Source organism: Colletes gigas, unplaced genomic scaffold (assembly GCF_013123115.1).
Source record: "Colletes gigas isolate AHSC1104 unplaced genomic scaffold, ASM1312311v1 Colletes_gigas_Sc00011, whole genome shotgun sequence".
NCBI classification, from domain to species: domain Eukaryota; kingdom Metazoa; phylum Arthropoda; class Insecta; order Hymenoptera; family Colletidae; genus Colletes; species Colletes gigas.
This window is the reverse complement of record NW_025106640.1, coordinates 6,282,726-6,302,432: the sequence shown is the minus strand read 5'-3', so window position 1 is coordinate 6,302,432 and position 19,707 is coordinate 6,282,726. Positions and strand designations below refer to the sequence as shown.

At 42.6% G+C, this 19,707-nt stretch overlaps 2 protein-coding genes across 2 annotated transcripts in view; one reads left to right on the top strand and one right to left on the bottom strand.

Moving 5' to 3' along the window:
- Positions 1 to 19,707, top strand: part of LOC122398408 (14 kDa phosphohistidine phosphatase-like) — a 59,437-nt gene that overhangs the window by 12,947 nt on the left and 26,783 nt on the right. The window lies entirely within an intron of this gene.
- Positions 1 to 19,707, bottom strand: part of LOC122398361 (arrestin homolog) — a 36,676-nt gene that overhangs the window by 12,261 nt on the left and 4,708 nt on the right. Inside the window, exons 3-5 of the mRNA XM_043398134.1 lie at positions 12,118 to 12,168; positions 10,623 to 10,758; positions 10,093 to 10,242 (exon numbers count right to left, since the gene is read on the bottom strand). Coding sequence (XP_043254069.1) covers positions 10,093 to 10,242; positions 10,623 to 10,758; positions 12,118 to 12,168 — 337 coding nt within the window. The remainder of the gene's footprint in view (positions 1 to 10,092; positions 10,243 to 10,622; positions 10,759 to 12,117; positions 12,169 to 19,707) is intronic.

Here is a 19,707-nt window from a genome sequence, read left to right as displayed (position 1 = left end):
CGGCGGTTTAAAGAAAAACGCGATCGACGTCGAAAGCAAACGACGACGAGTAGCATCGAGGAAAGTTCCGTCGCGAAGTTGGAATGCTACGGCGCTCTTCGTTCGATACATAATTAATATTTCAAGCGTCGCGAAGTTACCCGACAGTAATCGAAATCGAAAACTTCCGGGACGATGTTTTCCTTTAACGGGGAACCGTGTGTCGCGCGTTGCACATACCAATGCCAGCTTTCCCAAAGGAGGATCTCGACTCGTTCGACTCGTGTTTCCTCTACATTTTTAATTACTTGGAAAAAAACAAATAAAAACTCGTGACACTTTTTCGTACGGAGCTTCGTTCTCTGATCGATCGATATCGGACTAGGTCTTGAACTTCACTTTGTGGTGTACTTCGCCAAGTATCGATAGCTCGAAAGTAAAATGTACTGAAATTAACTGGATCGATAAATATGTGTTTATACTGAATTATTCAGACCCCATATTGGATGTTAAAAAACGGTTTGGACGACAAATATTTACATCACAAATTCGAAACCGTGGTCAGAACCCAAAAGATAACTGTTATGGACTCCATATGGGATACAAGAACCTTAAGGGACCATTCTACCTTGTAGGCACGGAAAAAAAAAATCGATTTTTTAAATCCCACAAAGTAGAAAGGTCCCTTAATGGGGAACCGTGTCACGCGTTGCACATACCAAAGCCAGCATTCCCAAAGGAGGATCTCGAACATGAAAGCCTCGTTCGACTCGTGTTTCTTTAATTTTTAATTACTTGGAAAAAAACAAATAAAAACTCGTGACACTTTTTCGTACGGAGCTTCGTTCTCTGATTGATCGATATCAGAACTTGAACTTCACCTTGCGTTGTACTTCGCCAAGTATCGATAGCTCGCAAGTAAAATGTACTGAAATTAACTGGATCGATAAATATGTGTTTATACTGAATTATTCAGACCCCATATTGCATGTTAAAAAACGGGACGACAAATATTACGTTCAGAACCTAAAAGGTAACTGTTATGGAATCCATATGGGATACGAAATCTTCTTCGTGTAAACATTTATTTCCATAAATTTTACACGAGCACATGGATGGATCTTTATTCTCTCCAAGCATTTCCCGTGGCGATTTCCCCGCACTTTTGAAATAATTCATTTCAGGGTTCGACCTGAGGATTCTGCGCTGACGTTGCAGGTCAGGGTCAGCTCCTGGCACAGGATCGAACCGGGCTGCGTCACGGCGCGCGTTATCCGGCAAACCGTTTTCCAACCAGCGTCGTTTCGTTCCGGGCGAAACGGTCCCGCGGCGAGTAAAAAAGCCGTAGAACCCTTCCGCTCCCTGTCGATCTCGCCCGTATCGATCACCGCGTATTTCCGGCGAGGCGACGTCGCGAGGAATCGGGCGGTACGCGTCGCGACGAAATTGCTTTTCCTCCGTGAGAGATCGCGTTTCGCGCCCGATGGATCGTCTCCGTCGTTCGCGGAATTGTGTATCAACCGTGGATATCGGATATCGGCGACGAGCACGCTCGGTATCCGCGTAAATACGCACTTTCCGACCGCCCTCCGGCGTCGTGGAAACGAAGGGCTCAAGCCCCGACGATTCGAACGCGATCGTCCCCCCCCCGCTGTGGAAAAACGTTCCTTGCGTAACGGGCGTCTCCGCGGACCGAGTTTCTACCATTTCAATTCGAGTTCCATCGCTTTTGTGTAGCGGGGAAAACTTCCCGACTGTTCGTACTCGATGGGTATTCGTCTCGAATGGGATACACGTAAAGTGGCTTGCGATTCATGCATTTAGCGAACGATTCTCTTCTATTCAGAACAGTGACTATCTCGTTTTTTGATGAAAATGAAATTATAAAGAAAAATCGATAGGAGGTACGTGGACAAAATTTTTCGGCGAAAAAAAAATTTCAAATCATTATGAAAAAATTATTTTTGATTGCGGGGGTTGATTACAATCATTTTTGGTGAATAGACACACCCCCGAAATCCTAGCCACATTCGAGATAAAAATTCAGTAAGTGGGCAATTTTCTCGGTGAAAATGAAAAGTTTCGAATCATTCTGGAAAAATTATTTTCTGTTGCAGGGGTCAATTATAGTCATTTTTGGTGAATAAACACACCACCGAAATTCTACGCACTTTCGAGAAAAAAATTCCTTACCGAAAATGTAATGTCTGACCATACCGTCGATATGTTTCACTGAAATTTCAGGCGAATCTTTAAAATATCATAACTCCTGAACGGATCGAAGGATTTTAATGTTTCAAACGGCAAACAATGCGTATTTTAGTGAAGAATATGTAAAAATTCCAAAAATATTCGAAAAGTTGGTCCTTAACTCCGTAAAGTTAAAAAAAAACCCATAAAAGCGGTCCAATTTTCAAACGGCCATAACTTCTACAATAGTGAACAGATTGGATTTAAATTTTTTTCTAAAATAGAACACATGGGTAGCTATAAAAAAGTATTAGACAACATTTCTGCAGGGAGTCAACCAAATTTATTGAAAATGAAAAACGAATTTTTAAGGAAAATCGACAGGGGGTAGGTGCCTAATTTTTCGCGGAAAAAGAAAAATTTCAAATCGTTCTGTAAAAATTATTTTCGGTTCCAGGGGTCAATTACAATCATTTTTGGTGAATAGACACACCCCCGAAATCCTATTCACATTCGAGATAAAAATTCAGTAAGTGGGCAATTTTCTCGGCGAAAATGAAAAGTTTCGAATCGTTCTAAAAAAATTATTTTCGGTTGCAGGGGTTAATTACAATCATTTTTGGTGAATAGAGACACCTTCGAAATCCTATCCACATTCGAGATAAAAATTCAGAAAGTGCTTAAAATTTCGATGAAAAAAAAAATTTCGAATCGTTCTAAAAAAATTATTTTCGTTTGCGAGGGTCGGTTACAATCATTTTTGGTCGATACACGTATCCCCGAAATCTTACGCATTTCCGAGAAAAAAATTCAGTAATTGGGAAAATTTCTCGGGGAAATGAAAATTTTCGAATCATTCTGGAAAAATTATTTTCAGTTGCAGGGGTCAATTATAGTCACTTTTGATGACTAGGCATACCCTCGAAATTCTACGCACTTTTGAGAAAAAAATTCCTTACCGAAAATGTAATGTCTGACCATACCGTCGATATGTTTCACTGAAATTTCAGGCGAATCTTTAAAATATCATAACTCCTGAACGGATCGAAGGATTTTAAAGTTTCAAAATGCAAATAACGCGTATTTTTCTATACACTTCTGGACCGACTACCCAATATTACGTCGTCTAAGGCAGAACCTGCTAGAAATCCTTTCGACACTAGCTAAGCTCTCGAATTTCAAGGAGGCTGTACAAACAAGCTCTACCAGTATCTCCAATCGTCTAAAAGCAAAGTTTCGTTTTCGCGGACAATTCGAGAGGTTTGGTATGACAATCAACCCTCTTAGAGCCCTCCCGTAACGCGTCGATCGAGCCTCGATCGAGGCGCTCTTGAAAAGGATTCGTTTAGAAATCGGCGATAAACAAAACGACGCAAAAAGTTCGTAAAACGTGGCCTCGACCCGGTTCGCCGGTGATCGCGAACCGATGAACATTATTACCCTGCATTTTCTCGGCAAGGTTTCCTTTATCGAGAGAGAAAACGAGATTAGAACGCGAACGATCGTCGATCCGGCTCGGTTTTAATTAACGTTCGATACAAACGGGGAAAATGGACCGCGAATTCTGTCGGTTCGTTTGTTTGGAGGACTTCGTGGAATTCGAACGACCATCCACGGTGCACGGGGTTAATTGCGCGAAGAACCGCAGTTAAGGGGCACAGAGGTCCCCGGGTAAATTCGATGCAACGGAACGTGAATTTAATAGACGCTATCGTGCAAAGGCCGCGCGTAAAGGACGGGCGGATAATTGAAATGGACGACGGGGGTGGGGGGGTGTGTGGTCGTCCGGAGTGTATTTTTCTTGGATCTTTCTTTGGTCGGAGGGAAAAGAAGCACGAGAGGCGTCGCGAGCCGCGATAGAACGGCCAACATAAACAACAGGACGAAAAAGGAACGAGTTTCCGAAGGCAAACACACCGTAAAACTCTCGCGTCCTCTTCTTTGCGACACGGGAAATATAAATGGGATCTCGCGTGGGAAAACGTTGGTCTTTCCGGGCGAGACGACGCTGAAAGAAACCCGGAACGAGACAGAAGGGATTTCGCGGTAATTCCATACGCGATCGTTTCCCGTCGAGCTTCGATCGAAATGCACCTATGAAATTTTAAATTCTGATCGATTTATAACACGCCGTTCGCGTGTTTACTTAAAAAGTTTACCAGCATCGTAAAAAAAACAGTCTCTCCATATTGCGTTTAGAATATTCCGCGAAGAGTCGTCCCTCGGTTATTGCGTTCGCGAGGTACGCTGCATAATTGCGGGGTTGTTTCCGCGTCGCGGATGCTCTTTCAGCGACGTTCTCGCGTCGAGGATCGTAAAGCCGCGGCGAGGTCGTTCCGGAGGTAGATTCTTCGCGCGGAAGCGTGTTTTACGCGCGTCGAACGGGAACGTCAGCCCTTGTGCGGTTACGAGAGGACGCGGCACGGCCTTGACATTGACCTTGACCCAAAGCCAGGTCGACCGGCACCGCGTGGAAATTATTTATCAGCCTCCCTGGCTCCCTTTTCCTGATATTTCACGGTGGCCTATACTCCCGCGCGTTGCATTATTTATTCGACGGAATGAATTAAGCATGTACGATACCGAAGGTCGTTTTGTTTCGAGATTCGAAGGACGAGCTACTTGATCTTCCCTCTCTCGAAACGCCTACACCCTTTGTCCCCCGCGGTTAATGAAATTCTGGCGGCGACGAGGCCATTTTGGTCCAACACCATTTTATCATCTTCCTGATCTTTATTTATGAAAACTTTAAGCAGATGCTGATGGTGTAGTGGTTATTTTTATGTATTCTCTTTGTCGTCAAGGGAAAATAAAGGTATATTTTCTTAAGTTTCGACCATTCCTTAAACAAGTGTGTTCGAGTCTAGCGCAAAGGGTTAAACAACTTGTCGAGACACGTAATTTCAGAGGCCTATCTCTCCTCCCGTTTCACTTTCCATCGCCCCCGCGGGACCGTTTTATTCACCGGGGTTGACTACGGATTCGAGTCGTTAAAAAGGTCCCTCCCCTCGCGGTGTCTGCCATAAGCTAAATCGCATCGTGAAAGAGTAGCTTCTGTTCCCCGTCCTTTTGGTACTCGAAATTCATGGCGAGAGTTTCGTGAAGTTAACCTCTCGGAAACGCTCTCCCCCGTCGTATGGATTCTTGGGGGCGACGATGGAGGGGTGGTGCTCGCGAACGGTCGGTTGCACGTTGTTCGGTGACGTCGCGCGTATCAGTTACAAGGCTTACGACCCATATAACGCGAGCCTCGTGCTCCATAAGCTTAACGGTTCATTTCCGAGCGGATCAACGATCTATCAGATCCCTTAACGCCTTGTTCGTTTAAACCTTCCACGGTTATCTGACCAGTCTAACGAGCCGAGCGTGTTATTACCCCGGCACGGAAACGAAATTGATACGCGCCACATAATCCTAATCCCGCTCGTCGCTGTCGACATTAGCCTTTTCGATGATCCGTTTCGCCCATTACCGCCAATTTTATTCCCTCGTTGGACGATCGTCTTCCCGTATCGTCGTTACAAGGTTCATTTAATTTTTTTTTAGCTCAAAGTGTATTTCTAGCCACCGTTCTGGCGATCGAGAGCTTCGAGAGGAGCCATTGTCTCGCGCCTACGCGAACGTTATGTCGCCCTTTCAACCTTCGGTTGGCCCGCCTTCTGTCAATCGTCGTCGAAACTTTGCCCCCTCGGTCCCGGTTGTCGATAGATCTTCCGCGATGACGCAGGCTCCAGGTTGATAAGGAGAAAGTTATCTGCTCCGCGCAATAAATTGGCAGAGGCGCCGCGTTCTACGATTTGCATCTCCTTTTACGACTCGTGATAAAGCAACGGCCTGAAGCGTCGGTTCTGCTGTCGATCGAACGTTGGGAAACCGGACATCCGGGTTTATGACGGTGAATTTTAGTTACGACTCGGTGAAAACTGTAGCCTATGTTTCTCGGCGATCCTCGTAAACTTGGAGTACTTGCAACCTTCGAACCAATTCCCTTTACCACGAGGCGTATCCACGGTAAATTAACCCTAGAACTATCGACGATTATGGTGTATTTATTTGCACCGAAAGAATCAAAACGATACTTGAATAAACGCAAACAAAAATCCAAATTACCAATCATTTTGACCACTTTCGGTAGCTTCAAGTGGACCTCGAGCGTTGTAAATAAACTACAGACCAATTTTACTAATCAATGCACCCAGATATCTCGACCAGGGACTTTCAATAACGCGATACACGAATAGCAGCATAGTTCTGTCCGAAACAAGCTGACCTCGTTCGGAAACTTGGTAGCGAGAATTCATCGGAGACAAGGAGCCAAGGTGCATATTGTTCCCATCGACTTCGAGGCAGTCTTTGTCGTTAGTCGCTCGGTGTTAAACGCGAAACCGTCGAAGGTGTTAATTCGGGCTGTGAATTTGATATAGAACGTAATCGATCTACGCGGGCCATTATGTTCCGTGCATCCGGATATTCTAATTCCATTGAAACGGCGGAGCTCTGTTATTTACGGATGATTTGAAAATATTCAACAGAGCGAACTGTGAAAGGGACCGTCGCGAGCAGATCTTGACATTCGAAGCCCTGGGTGTTGCGAAAACGAGCTTGCATTCGATACGGATGCAACCTAATGAGGCGCGCGAAGAAAAATGGATCTCGTATTTCTCCCCTATTATTCGCGCTACGCACAAAGCGAGATCCGGGTGTTATTTACGTATCGCGAAAAAGTCCCTACGAACTGTAGCCTTTATTCGGTGAGCGTTCGTTGACGGAATCCCCGAGTACTTGGGGATTTTCTATTCGACGTTGGCTTTATTTCGTTTTGAGTACGCGACTGTGCTCAGCAGCGCACTCTTTCAATTATTCCTACAGTAGAATAATGGAGATTCTACTGTAGACGTTGTGACGACACTTTCTGTACTCGTCGCTAGATGGCTACGCTCTTGTCTTTCTCGCAAGCGCCAGCTACAACGCTCAGAAACGAAAGCAGCGATTACGCGTTTGTTCCATTCGTATCTCACGGTTCGACACGGTAGCTGATGCAATTTGCAATCAATAGACATAGCCCCGAATTCCTATCTGTTTTCGAGAAAAAAAATCGTGAAGGTATGAGGCTTCGTTAAAAAGTTATTGAAAAATTTTAAATCATTCTGAAAAAATTATTTTCGGTTGCGGGAGTCAATTGCAATCATTTTTTATGATTAGACATAGCTCCGAAATCCTATCCATTTTCGAGAAAACAATTTAGTAAGTGAGAAATCTTTTGTCGAAATTAAAAAATTTCAAATCATTGTAAAAAAATTATTTTCAGCTGTGGGGGTCAATTACAATCATTTTTTGTCATTAGAGATAGGTCGAAATTTTCACGCACTTTCGAGAAAAAAATTCCTTAACGAAAATGTAATGTCTGACTATGCGTCGATATCTTTCACTGAAATTTCATGCGAATCTTTAAAACGTCATAACTTCTGAACGGATTGGAGGATTTTAATGTTTCAAATGTCAAACAACGCGTATTTCAGTGGAGAATATGTAGGAGTTCCAAGAATATTCGGAAAGTTGTTCCTTGACCCCGTAAAGTTAGAAAACCCCCATATAAATGGCCCATTTTTCAAACGGCCATAACTCCTACAATAGTCAATGGATCTGATTGAAATTTATTCTGGTAGTAGACCTCATGGATACCTATAAAAAAGTATTAGACAACATTTCCGTATGGTATCAAACAAATTTTTAAGAAAAATCGACAGGGGGTAGGTGCCTGATTTTTTCGGGGAAAAAGAAAAATTTCAAATCGTTTTAAAAAAATTATTTTCTGTTGCAGGGGTTAATTACAATCATTTTTTGTCATTACACATACCCCAGAAAACCTACGCACTTTCGAGAAAAAAATTCGGAAAGATGTGAAAGTTTTCGACGAAAAAAAAAAATTTCAAATCATACTGGAAAAATTATTTTTAGTTGCAGGGGTCAATTATAGTCATTTTTTGTCATTACACATACCCCAGAAATCCTACGCATTTTCGAGAAAAAAATTCCTTACCGAAAATCTAATGTGAGGCCAGAAATTCTTCCTTGAAATCTGATGCGTATCTTTAAAATGTCATAACTTCTGAACGGATTGGACGATTTTAATGTTTCGAACGGCAAACAACGCGTATTTTAGTGAAGAATATGTAGAAATTCCAAAAATATTTGAAAACTTGGTCCTTAATTCCGTAAAGTTAGAAAAACCCCATAAAAGTGGTCCAATTTTCAAACGGCCACAACTTCTACTCTACACTCTTTCAATTACTCGTATAGTAGAATAATGATTCTATTGTCGACGCTCTGACGACGCTTCCCGTACTCGCCGCCAGAGGGCTACGCTTTCGACTTTCTCGCAAGCACCTGCTAGGGATCGCCTTCTGAAGCGGCGCCACAACGCTCAGAAACGAAAGCAGCGATTAAGCGTTGGTTCGATTCATATCTCACTGTTCGACACCGCCAATGGGGGGGTTTTTCAATGCAAACGGTATCTGACGCAATTTGCAATCGGCGCCGAGCGCCGTAAGTTTCTAATTACCGGAGCACGAAATTGATTGCTAAGCCCGAGTGGCTTATACCATTGATTACGAACTTGCTCTTCCGCGCCGTTACTTGGAATAATACCCGGGCCCCGAACAGCTTAATTAATTCATCGAAAAATACCCCCGGACACTCTCGTCTCGATTCCCGGGGTCGACTTTCCTCACCGTTCGATCCCTCCGTTCGATTTCGAGCTTTTCGCGTTCGATTGCCCGTGTAACGCGACTTTTATCGAACAATCGGCGAAATCCGTGCTCGCTTTGTTCCACGGCGATGGGAAATTCACGTTTCACGGTCGTAATGCGGGACGCTGTTTCGATTTTCCGGAATTTAACGACGCGTTGGGAAAACAATTCCGCCTGTTATCGGACGTACCAGCGTCCCGTGGACCATCGATGTCTTTATTAAATTTTCATCGATCTTGTCGCGTCGTCCAGCAAGATTCCAACGTATTTTACAATCGTCACTGTGCACGATTTAATACAGCAACCTCGACGCGAACGTTGATCGAGCGCGTCGATCTTCCGTGTAAACTGTTGCCGCGCGAATTAAGTGTTGGACGCGTACTGTTGACTTTGCGTCGACTAAACTGGTTCATGATTTCTCCTCGAGCGAAGCGTTTCGTCGAGTACGAGTCGAGGATCCTGACCATGTTTGCGATCGACACCCTTCGCTTGATATTGCACAGAGACTAGTTTCTCTATTAACTTAGAATAGGCTGTACACGAGATATAATTTCTTATATGGTGTTACAACTATCGTATAGAAATTGATGCAAAATGTATACCACAGAGTCCGGTTTCCTAGAGAAAAAAATATTTTCGCTAGTTTGGTATATTTTGTTTGCACAGTGTTTTTTCGACCACCGTTTGTTCGCGAATCGAAACTGGGTCGAAGCGCAACAAAAATTAATCAAAATAATACAGGTGAGGACTCTATGTGTAAAAACAAATCAAAAAGAACGAACAACTGTTCGCGCGATCCACGAAGATCTCGACGGTTGGATTGCGTATGGTAGACAGTGCCTGGTTTAGTATTCATTTTTAAACCCCAGAGGAGTCGAATATGCTGTCAGGAGTTACGCAAAGCTTCGCGAGAAACAATTAAAGTTGGCTAATCAAATAGTATACGTTCCGCTACTGCGTGAAAATTAAACGAAGCATGAAGTCCTTTCTCGTTATTCCGCCAATATGTTCCATGTAACCGATCAACACCATACAAGGAAACTTTACACCGCAATTTCCATCTTTGTCAGAGAAATCCAGTTCCATTTCGGTTGGATTCGTCTTGGAGCGAAAGATAACCCGTTTCGCGATCGATTTTTAGGCGCGAAACGTTTAATTGGGGGGGGTTACAGACCTGCAGGAGCGTAGTTTCCTGGTGATCGGTCCCGGAGTACGGCGGATACAATTGCGCCAGACACATGACCGCCTCGTTACAGAATTTCAAACCCATTACTTCCTCGTCCTCCCTCCCGTAGCGAAAAGTCAACGTAATTTGCCCGTACACCTGCAACACACGCCCCACCGTTAATTAGTAAACACGGGGACGGAATAATTGCGGCGCGCGTTCGTTAGCGTTTCGACCCGTTTCCCCATAGATTCTCCATTAAATCTTGCCGGCAATTATCCGATGCCTCGACGATGATACCCGTTCGGGACAAATCAGATGTAAATGGCGTTGAAGTTTCCCGGTCAAACGCGATCGTTTGCATAACGAGCGCGCGCCACGAGCCACGGGGGCTCCTCCGGAACTTTGGAACCGACTTTAATTTAGTTTTGTCGATTCGAAATATCGGGGCAAAATCCATCGAGAAGTTTCTGATGTTCCACGAACGAGTTTCAGCTCGCTTATGCGAAAGAAAAACGAAAGTTTGGCCGTGAACTCACCCGTTTGTCTTGCAAGTAGTCCGGGTCGACCAACAGCACGCCTTGAAGTTTGTCGATCTTCGACTCGCTGACGATCAGGTCTCTGCTCGCCAGATACAGGGTGAGCTTGTTGTTCGGCGACGACTTTTTGTAAACCCTGGCGAACAGATGAATTAAAATGAAAACGAAGATCGAAGCGAAATTGCGAAACAGAGTCTGATCAATTATCGCCTTTGTCGCGTTCACGATTCGCTTCGACGGGATGGAAAACGACGGTGCCAACATTCGACGTTAATTTTTGTCGATCGGCTTTTATTTGCTCGCAATTTTCACCGCCGGTGCCCGGTTACGCGAGGTAAATAATTCCGTTTAGACGCAGCGTTTTATTATCGTCGATCGATCGAAACTGCGTTACATTCTTTTCGTTGCACGGATATTCGTTTTCGAATGTTACGCATATTTCCGTGAAATACACTCTTCGCAAAGGGTTAAACTTTTGCTCTCTTCTACTCCCGAACACAATCCATTGCTGTCCAAAGGTTCTGGATGCGTTTAGCGTGTTCTTCGTGGATACAGTATCCACTGAATGTTTAACAGTATTACAGTAATTACGTATGAAAAACTACGTCATTATAGATAATTCCTCTCGTTGGGAAATGTGAATATTACGTTGAACGGGCGCGGAATATTTTTTATTGTTCGTTATCGGTCTATAATGAGACGACGCGATAAACGAAGGTTATCTATTATTGCATTTCGCTCGACAGAGTCCTCCGTGATAACAATGTTAAACGTTGACAATTCCTTATTATAGGATACTTTTTGCAATATTTTTATGCCTCTAATTAAACCGAAAGTTTCGTCAGCGTTCTGTGCCCTCCCAATTATAAGTTCACGAATCGACCGCGGTTCCCGCGAACACGGAATCGCCATAACGGCCGAAAGATACTCCAGCATTCAGCGACGAATCGACAATTTTCCCGGGATTAACGTTAAACTTTGTTATTGTTTGAATAACTATAAATTAGAGTGTACGTGACGGGGCATTCTGGTTTGGTTAAACATTCGGGGCATAAATCCTTCCGCTCGCGTACCCGGTTTCGAGACGACGTTTACCGGCCCGGGGGTCTCCTGTTTGCTATAAATTATCCGTCGCCTCGAATATCGGGGCTGTCCGTTTCCCGCGGCTCGTAATTAGTATCAGCGGGTTGGACTCGCGTTAGAAAATTGCTTTTCCACGGTTCCTCGAGTCGAGGAAAACAGCGGGGTCTCGCGACTCGACGAACCGTATAATTTCGCGAGGAGGATTCCCTCCTGTTTGTTTAACGCGAATGGCCGGGCGACGAAGTTTGTCAACGCGAAACTTTTCTCCGGGCGAGGCAAAATAAAAGTTCCGATTTCAAACGAGCCAACCCCGTCCGCCTGTTCGTTTTTGTGTGAAAATTAAGAGGAAACGCGCGCGCGTCTCGGTGCTCCGTTCTCGGTTTCCCTTTACTTTCCACTGAAATTCCGTTACCTTTGATTGCTGAACGAGTCGGAGGCGGTGTCCGCGCTGGCCTCGACTCTTCTGAAACACACCAAGCAGACGACCGTTTAACGCACCGTTTAGGGTATTTACGATGCTTAAAGGGTTTCCACTCTTGACACCCCTTCTGTTGCTTTTTCACCCTGCAACCGATGCTCGACGGCGCGAGAATTACGGATTAAAAACATTCGATCGGTTTCGAGGGGAAACGTCGTCGAACTTAATTTATTACGATTTTCCACGAAAAAATTCCAGACGAATTAAAAGAATTCGCGACAGCTATCGATCTCAAGTGAAACTTAATTAATTGCAATTTTCCAGAAACGGTAATCAGGGACGAAATAATATTCTTCCACGAGGTTCGACGAAGCGAAAATTCCGGGCAGTTCAAAAGAATTCGCGACAGCGATCGATCTCAAATGAAACTTAATTGATAGCAATTTTCCAGAACCGGTAACTTGGGATAAAATAATATTGTTCAGCCTTTTATTCGCCGCAACGTCTACGGAGGCGTTCGGAAGAAAGAATAACGACCGAAAAGAGTAGTAAAAGTCTCGTTCCGATTTACTCGAGGGTTTAGCCCGTAATTTTCTTTGTGCGGGCGGAAGGAAATTTTTTCCCGTTTTCCCGGTTGAGCGAAAGCGCCCTGAAACGTCCGTTCAATTTGTAATTGACCGCCGGTATTGTTTCCCGAATTAATTTATGCATAAAACTTCTCTCTCGACTTCTTTCTTTCCGCGCGCGCGTGTATATAGTTTCCCCCCGCACCTGGGGGGAGGGGGGGGCGAGCTTAACCGTGAAAAGCTTTCAAACGCAGGCAACGGGGCCGGTAAAAAGCCGAGGAATTATAGACAAAACGCGGGGTCGAGAATATAAACCTTGGCGAACCGGTCTCTTTAAATAAACTTGCTGGCTGTAACTGGCAAGGGAAACAACTTTTTGTTAAATTATCCGCCCCCTCGAGATCCCTTCAATTCTTGGCGAGTGTTTTGGAAAACTCCAATTTTAATAAAATCTTCCTGGAAGATATGAGGGAGAATTATTTAGACTTGTTCTCGCTCGTCATCGAGTCTTATAGAGTGTTATATGTTCGATCACACCTGGGAAAAATTTTAATGGAGGATTCTGGAGGCCAAAATAAGACAAAAGTTAAGAATATCGATTTGTTGATCGAGGCTTCGTTAAAAAGTTATTAAAAAATTTTTAATTATTCTGAAAAAATTATTTTCGGTTGTGGGGATCAATTACAATCATTTTTGGTGATTAGACATACCCCTAAAATCCTATCCATTTTCGAGAAAAAAATTCAGTATGTGGGCAAATTTTGGGGCAAAATTGAAAAATTTCAAATCGTTGTAAAAAAATTATTTTCGGCTGCGGGGGTCAATTACAATCACTTTTTGTCATTAGACATAGGCCGGAATTTCTACGCACTTTAGAGAAAAAAATTCCTTACAGAAAATGTAATGTCTGACCATACCGTCGATATGTTTCACTGAAATTTCATGCGAATCTTTGAAACATCATAACTTCTGAACGGATTGGAGGATTTTAATGTTTCAAACGACAAACAACGCGTATTTTAGTGAAGAATATGTAGAAATTCCAAAAATATTCGAAACGTTGCTCCTTGACCCCGTAAAGAGAGAAAAAACCCCATAAAAATCGACCAATCTTCAAACGGCCATAACTTCTACAATAGTGAATAGATTGGATTGAAATTTTTTTCTAAAATAGAACCCATGGGTAGCTACAAAAAAGTATTAGGCAACATTTCCGTATGGCATCATACAAATTTTTAAGAAAAATCGACAGGGGGTAGGTGCCTAATTTTTTCGGTGAAAAAGAAAAATTTCAAATCACTCTGGAAAAATTATTTTCAGTTGCAGGGGTCAATTATAGTCATTTTTGGTGAATAGACATACCCCCGAAATCCTACCCATTTTCGAGAAAAAAATTCGAGAAGATGTGAAATTTTTCGGGGGAAAAAAAAATTTTCAAATCGTTCTGGAAAAATTATTTTCAGTTTCAGGGGTCAATTATAGTCATTTTTGGTGAATAGACATACCCCCGAAATCCTACCCACTTTCTAGAAAAAAATTCAGTACGAATGGAACTTTAAACGTTAATAACTTTTTAACGAAGCCTCCACCAACAAATTGCTATTCTTGATTTTCGTCTTATTTTGGCCTCTAGAATCCCCCATTAAAATTTTTCCCAGGGTTGTCCGAACACCCTCTATATTAAAATCAACTATTTTTCCTTGTACGAGCTAATTTAAACAAAATTAAATCTAGTATAAGTTTGAAAAATTATTTGGAATTAAATTGTCGAGGGGTTGAACGGATTACCAACGCTCTGAGAGTTTAACAATAGTTTTTTATCGAATGACAATATAATTTTCAAGTTAAAATTATGAAACATCCTATTTGTAACTGCTTTGATAGAAACAGTATCCACGGTGTAACGAATTTCATTTAGTTGTACCGGGATCTGGTCTGTGCATGAAAGGGGTGAATCCACTGTGCCTCCGCGCGTGTTCGTTTCTTGTTTGCTCAAAGGCAAAGAACACGCGGACAAAGGGTCGCTCGGGGCTCCCGGGAATAAGAAAATAAATTTAAGAACGGGACCGGTGAAAGGCAAATACGTTTCACTGGCGGCGAGAAGGCTGTCGGGGGATCGGCAGCTCATTGTCATAACTTTAAACGCGTGGCTAAGGTAGTCGACGCTTGAAGCGAAAATGTAAAAGAGGGGAGGAACTTCTCGAGCGGGCAAGTGCTCTTTACAGACACTTTTGCCCGAGTACGGCTTCAGCTAAACCGACACGTTATCTCTGCACCCGTATCGCGTCGAGAACTCTCTTCAAATCCTGCTGTTCGTTACATCATTAACGCTAGAACTACCCTCAATTAGGGTGGATTTATTCGTACCATATTGAAACGATAGATACGCGAAATAAGGATTACAATAAATTTTGTACAAATTTTACTAGAAATCCAAGTGGTTTTCATCAGTTTCCAAACTAACATCGTTCACATTATCTCTGCACCCCTATCGCGTTTAAAACTGTCTTCAAATCCTGCTGTTCGTTACATTATTAACGCTAGAACTACCCTCAATTAGGGTGGATTTATTCGTACCAAATTGAAACGATGGATACGCGAAATAAGAATTATTGTAAATTTTTTACAAATTTTACTATAGAAATCCACGAGATTTTCATCAGTTTCCAAACTAACATCGTTTACATTATCTCTGCACCCCTATCGCGTTTAAAACTGTCTTCTAATCCTGCTGTTCGTTACATCATTAACGCTAGAACTACCCTCAATTAGGGTGGATTTATTCGTACCAAATTGAAACGATGGATACGCGAAATAAGAATTACTATAAATTTTTTGCAAGTTTTACTATAGAAATCCACGAGGTTTTCATCAGTTTCCAAAGTAACATCGTTTACATTATCTCTGCACCCCTATCGCGTTGGAAACTGTCTTCAAATCCTGCTGTTCGTTACATTATTAACGCTAGAACCACCCACAATTAGGGTGGATTTATTTGTACCAAATTGAATTGATTACGGTAAATTTGTTTACAAATTTTACTAGAAATCCACGTGATTTTCATCAGTTTCCAAAGTAACGTCGTTCGAAGCGATACGAAACGCAGAAAAATACTATTGATCGAAGCGTGTCGATACGCTTCCACTTTTATTTATATGCCGTAGAAAATAACGAGGAAATTAATTATAACGTTGCTCGAGCCGACCCGTTACGACATAATTGTTCCCCAAATATTTAGCTGGAACAATGAACTTGTTCGCGGATAATTTCCCGTGAAAATCCTTTCGAGAGCCGCGGTGCGCGATTTATTCGCGTCGAAGTTCTAATTGAGTTTGACGTAAGCGGTCGTGGTTTGTTTGCCGGTAGTCTGATTCTCCGACAAAGCGTGGACGTTTACAGAGGGGAACGAAGCTACTTTCTCGTTACGCGCGTCGCTCTATTGCGATATAAGCCTGCATCATTCACGAGCAGAACTGCAATCTCGGTTCTTCCCCGACACGGTCTTCGACGCAACGTGGAAATTTCATTCCTTCCATAACGACAACTGTAAGAAATTCTATTAGCCGTGCAAATAACTAATCCACCGTTCTCCGTCGAATCTATCGTCCGTCTTTGTTTCACTCGAAGCATATTCTGGATACTGGATTTTCTTCTATCATCGATATTATTAACGTTTTTTGGATAGTTAAATAACAATTTTATTGATCGTTTTACGTTTCGAATGTCAGTGCAGCAAAGAAATCGTATCTACGGGACAATGATCGAGCAACGTTTCTGGTTGACTCTATCTCGACAGCGAGAAAGAAGGGTGTAACGAGCACGGAATCGATCGAGTGTATTTTTTTGCCCAACCAGAGAATCAATTCTCTCTCTCTTCTCCGCTTCGCCTTTCGAGTTTTTGCAATTTCACGGGAACAGCTTGACCTTTTGCCCGCGGGGTATCATCGTCGAGGAGTTTTTATCAGGTTCCACGGTGGCGCGCTTTCAAAGAATCACGCTAGGCCGGCTCTCAAAGGAACACGGCCCGCGAGAGAAATCTTTTTTTACGCGAACCGGGACCTTTGGAAAATATTTCACCATTTGCTAATCGAGACGATAGACAATTTTCAAATTTTCATCGTGGACTTTATTTCCCACTGTCGATGATATATTTGCAGCGTCCAAAAGACCAATGTTTACTTTCTGTTCGGTGGTCGCTACAAATCGCCTTTGACTTCGCGTCCCCCCAAAAAAATGATTTCGAATCCATGAATTTATTTTCGTTCCCCGCGCTTGTTTTTTTTAACGGAAATCGGATTTCCCCGTTCTTCGTCGCTGTGACGCGGCGGTGGTCCGCTAATCCGGTGTTTTCGAAATTTTCGCGAACTCTCGCGCGAACACGGTTTCGCCCTTTTATTTCGTTCGATTTCCTCTTATAGTTATTATGTAAGCAGCGCGAAGGAACACGAGAGTTCGCTGTCGTTAATAATTACCTGTACGAGGATCGTGCGTAGGTCGGTAGACCAGAACTAAATATACATAACGCAATTAGCACGAAGTTTTAATTAATCGGGAGTTATGACTGTCGCGTGCACGACACGGAGGGACAGTATATCAGTTGGAAATTAATGTTAGTCGTGGTCTATTCATATTCATTACTAGACCTCGTAACCGTTCCACGCTAAATTGGATACTAAACAGCGTGATTTCAGATTTTGATCGGGAGTGCCAAAACCCTCGATCAAATTCGATTTATAAATGAAGAGTCAACACTCTTTAAAGACGAGATTCACCAGAAGGGACGATTAACACTAGAACTACCAAACCAGTCAAAATTACCCATTCGCAATTTCTAATAAAACTTGTAAAAAATTTACTCAACTCAATTTTTTAGAATTTATCGATATTTCTATAAGAGAATATATAAGCACTTATTTCCATTGCATTATATATTTCCTCGCGTATCTATCGTTTCAATTTCTTTGGTAGAAATAAACACACTATAATTGTAGTTCTAGTGTTAACTCCTTGCAACCCCCATTTTGCACCTAATTTTCCAATCATTCGATCGAGTCACAAGCTCTTACACTATAAATCCAGAGATAATCCTGCCTCATCAGTTTTACCTCTTAACACTTTTATTTTATCGAAATTTATGCATTCAGGTTGTAACAATTACAACCTGAAATTTATATTAATTAACCAGAAATGAATTTTTTCCCCCCAGGGGCAAACAAATGAAAATCAACACCTCTCGACGCGTTCGTAATCGACGCAAACAAATACACCGGCGACGGATCGGGATCGATCGTAAAACAGCGCGTGAAATCCTTTTTCCACCGACAAATTATTAACTGAAATCTCTCGCGAGCCGACTGTTTGTCCGCGCTCGTCGTAACCGCGAACCAACGTAACTAAAATTTCGAAATTCAACCCGACGGGTGCTTTTGTTATCTTGTTTTTCTCGAAATTCCGCGTTTCCAGAGGAACATTAATTTTCTGAATTTTGCCCCTCGATTTTCGTCGGGGTCGCTAATCAACTTCGTTGGACGTTGTTCGGGTGAAATTTTGTTAATTAATTTGTTTCAGGTCAAATTGCGATCACGTTGTAACTTATCTTGTATTCGATAATGATTTTTGTGTATAATGGGATAACAAAATTGGCAATAGAGTATGTAGACTCGTTGATAAGTAGAAAACTCGATAAATGGTCAGACACGTCGACTTGAACCGAAAAAAATGTTACTTGTTCTTTTCAATTTATTTTTTTTTCATGTCAAGTAAGGGGGTTAAATAGTGGTCTGTTTGTACTGTATAGTATAATGATTCTAATCTACAATAGAATACCAAAATGGCCGTGTAATAGAGTAAGTAAATTCGAGCTTAAGTAGAAAACTCGATGAATAGTCAGACGCGTCAACTCGAACTCAGAAAATGTTACTTTATTTTTTTTTCAATTATAATTTATTTTTTTCACGTCAAATGGAGGCCACATAGTGGTCTGCTTGTACTATATAGTATAATGATTCTAATCTACAATAGAATACCAAAATGGCCGTGTAATAGAGTACGTAAATTCGAGCTTAAGTAGAAAACTCGATGAATGGTCAGACGCGTCGACTCGAATCGAAAAAATGTTACTTGTTCCTTTCAATTTATTTTTTTTTCACGTCAAATAGGGGGGCTAAATAGTGATTTGTTCGTACTATATAGTATAATGATTCTAATCTACAATAGGATACCACAAATAGGCGTGCAACAGAGTACCTGGACTCGAGGATAAGTAGAAAACTCGATGAATGGTCAGACGAGTCGACTCGAACCGACAAAGTGTCACTCGTTCTTTTCAATTTATTCGCAAAATTCATGAATCGAGGTCACGATTGCTCTCGTGGATGCTTCCGTTAATGGGTTTCGTAGCTGGATAACGAGGAAACGACCGCAATCGACGGGATCAGCGTCGAATAATTGTCTCGTCCAACTACTGGAAAACAACTTGGACGGTTTCGTGGCCGGGACACCGACAATTTCCGGCCGTCGGTGCGGTTCGTAACATCGGAGACAAGCCCATCATCCATATTTATCAAGTAGGCTCTCTCCCGTCGCTCGTAGCCCCCGACGCTGGTTCGTCAGAACGACACGGTCGATCTTTCTACCTGTCGATCGACCGTGCACAGGTTCAATTTCCTCCAGCGTTCACCCGGGTTTCAATTTACTCTCGCCACCTACCAGGGGCCCAGCCATCCGTCGTGTTGGGTGTGAATTAATTAGCTCGTCGTAATTAATCAGCCGCGTATCCTTCGATGGTCGCAGTTAACGTCGGAACTGCAAACCTCTGTTTCGAGATGGGAATCGTTCAACCCTCGCGGTGTTTGTTTTCCCCATTCGATTAACAGGTCGCTGTCGCGCGTACGTGAGTTCATCTTTTCCCTTTCAACATCGTTCTGATACGTTTTTTGCACTGTACAATCGATAACAAATAATACAGATCGAGGGTTGTTTCAGATCTCAGATCTTCTCGTTACCCGTTCTCGATTAG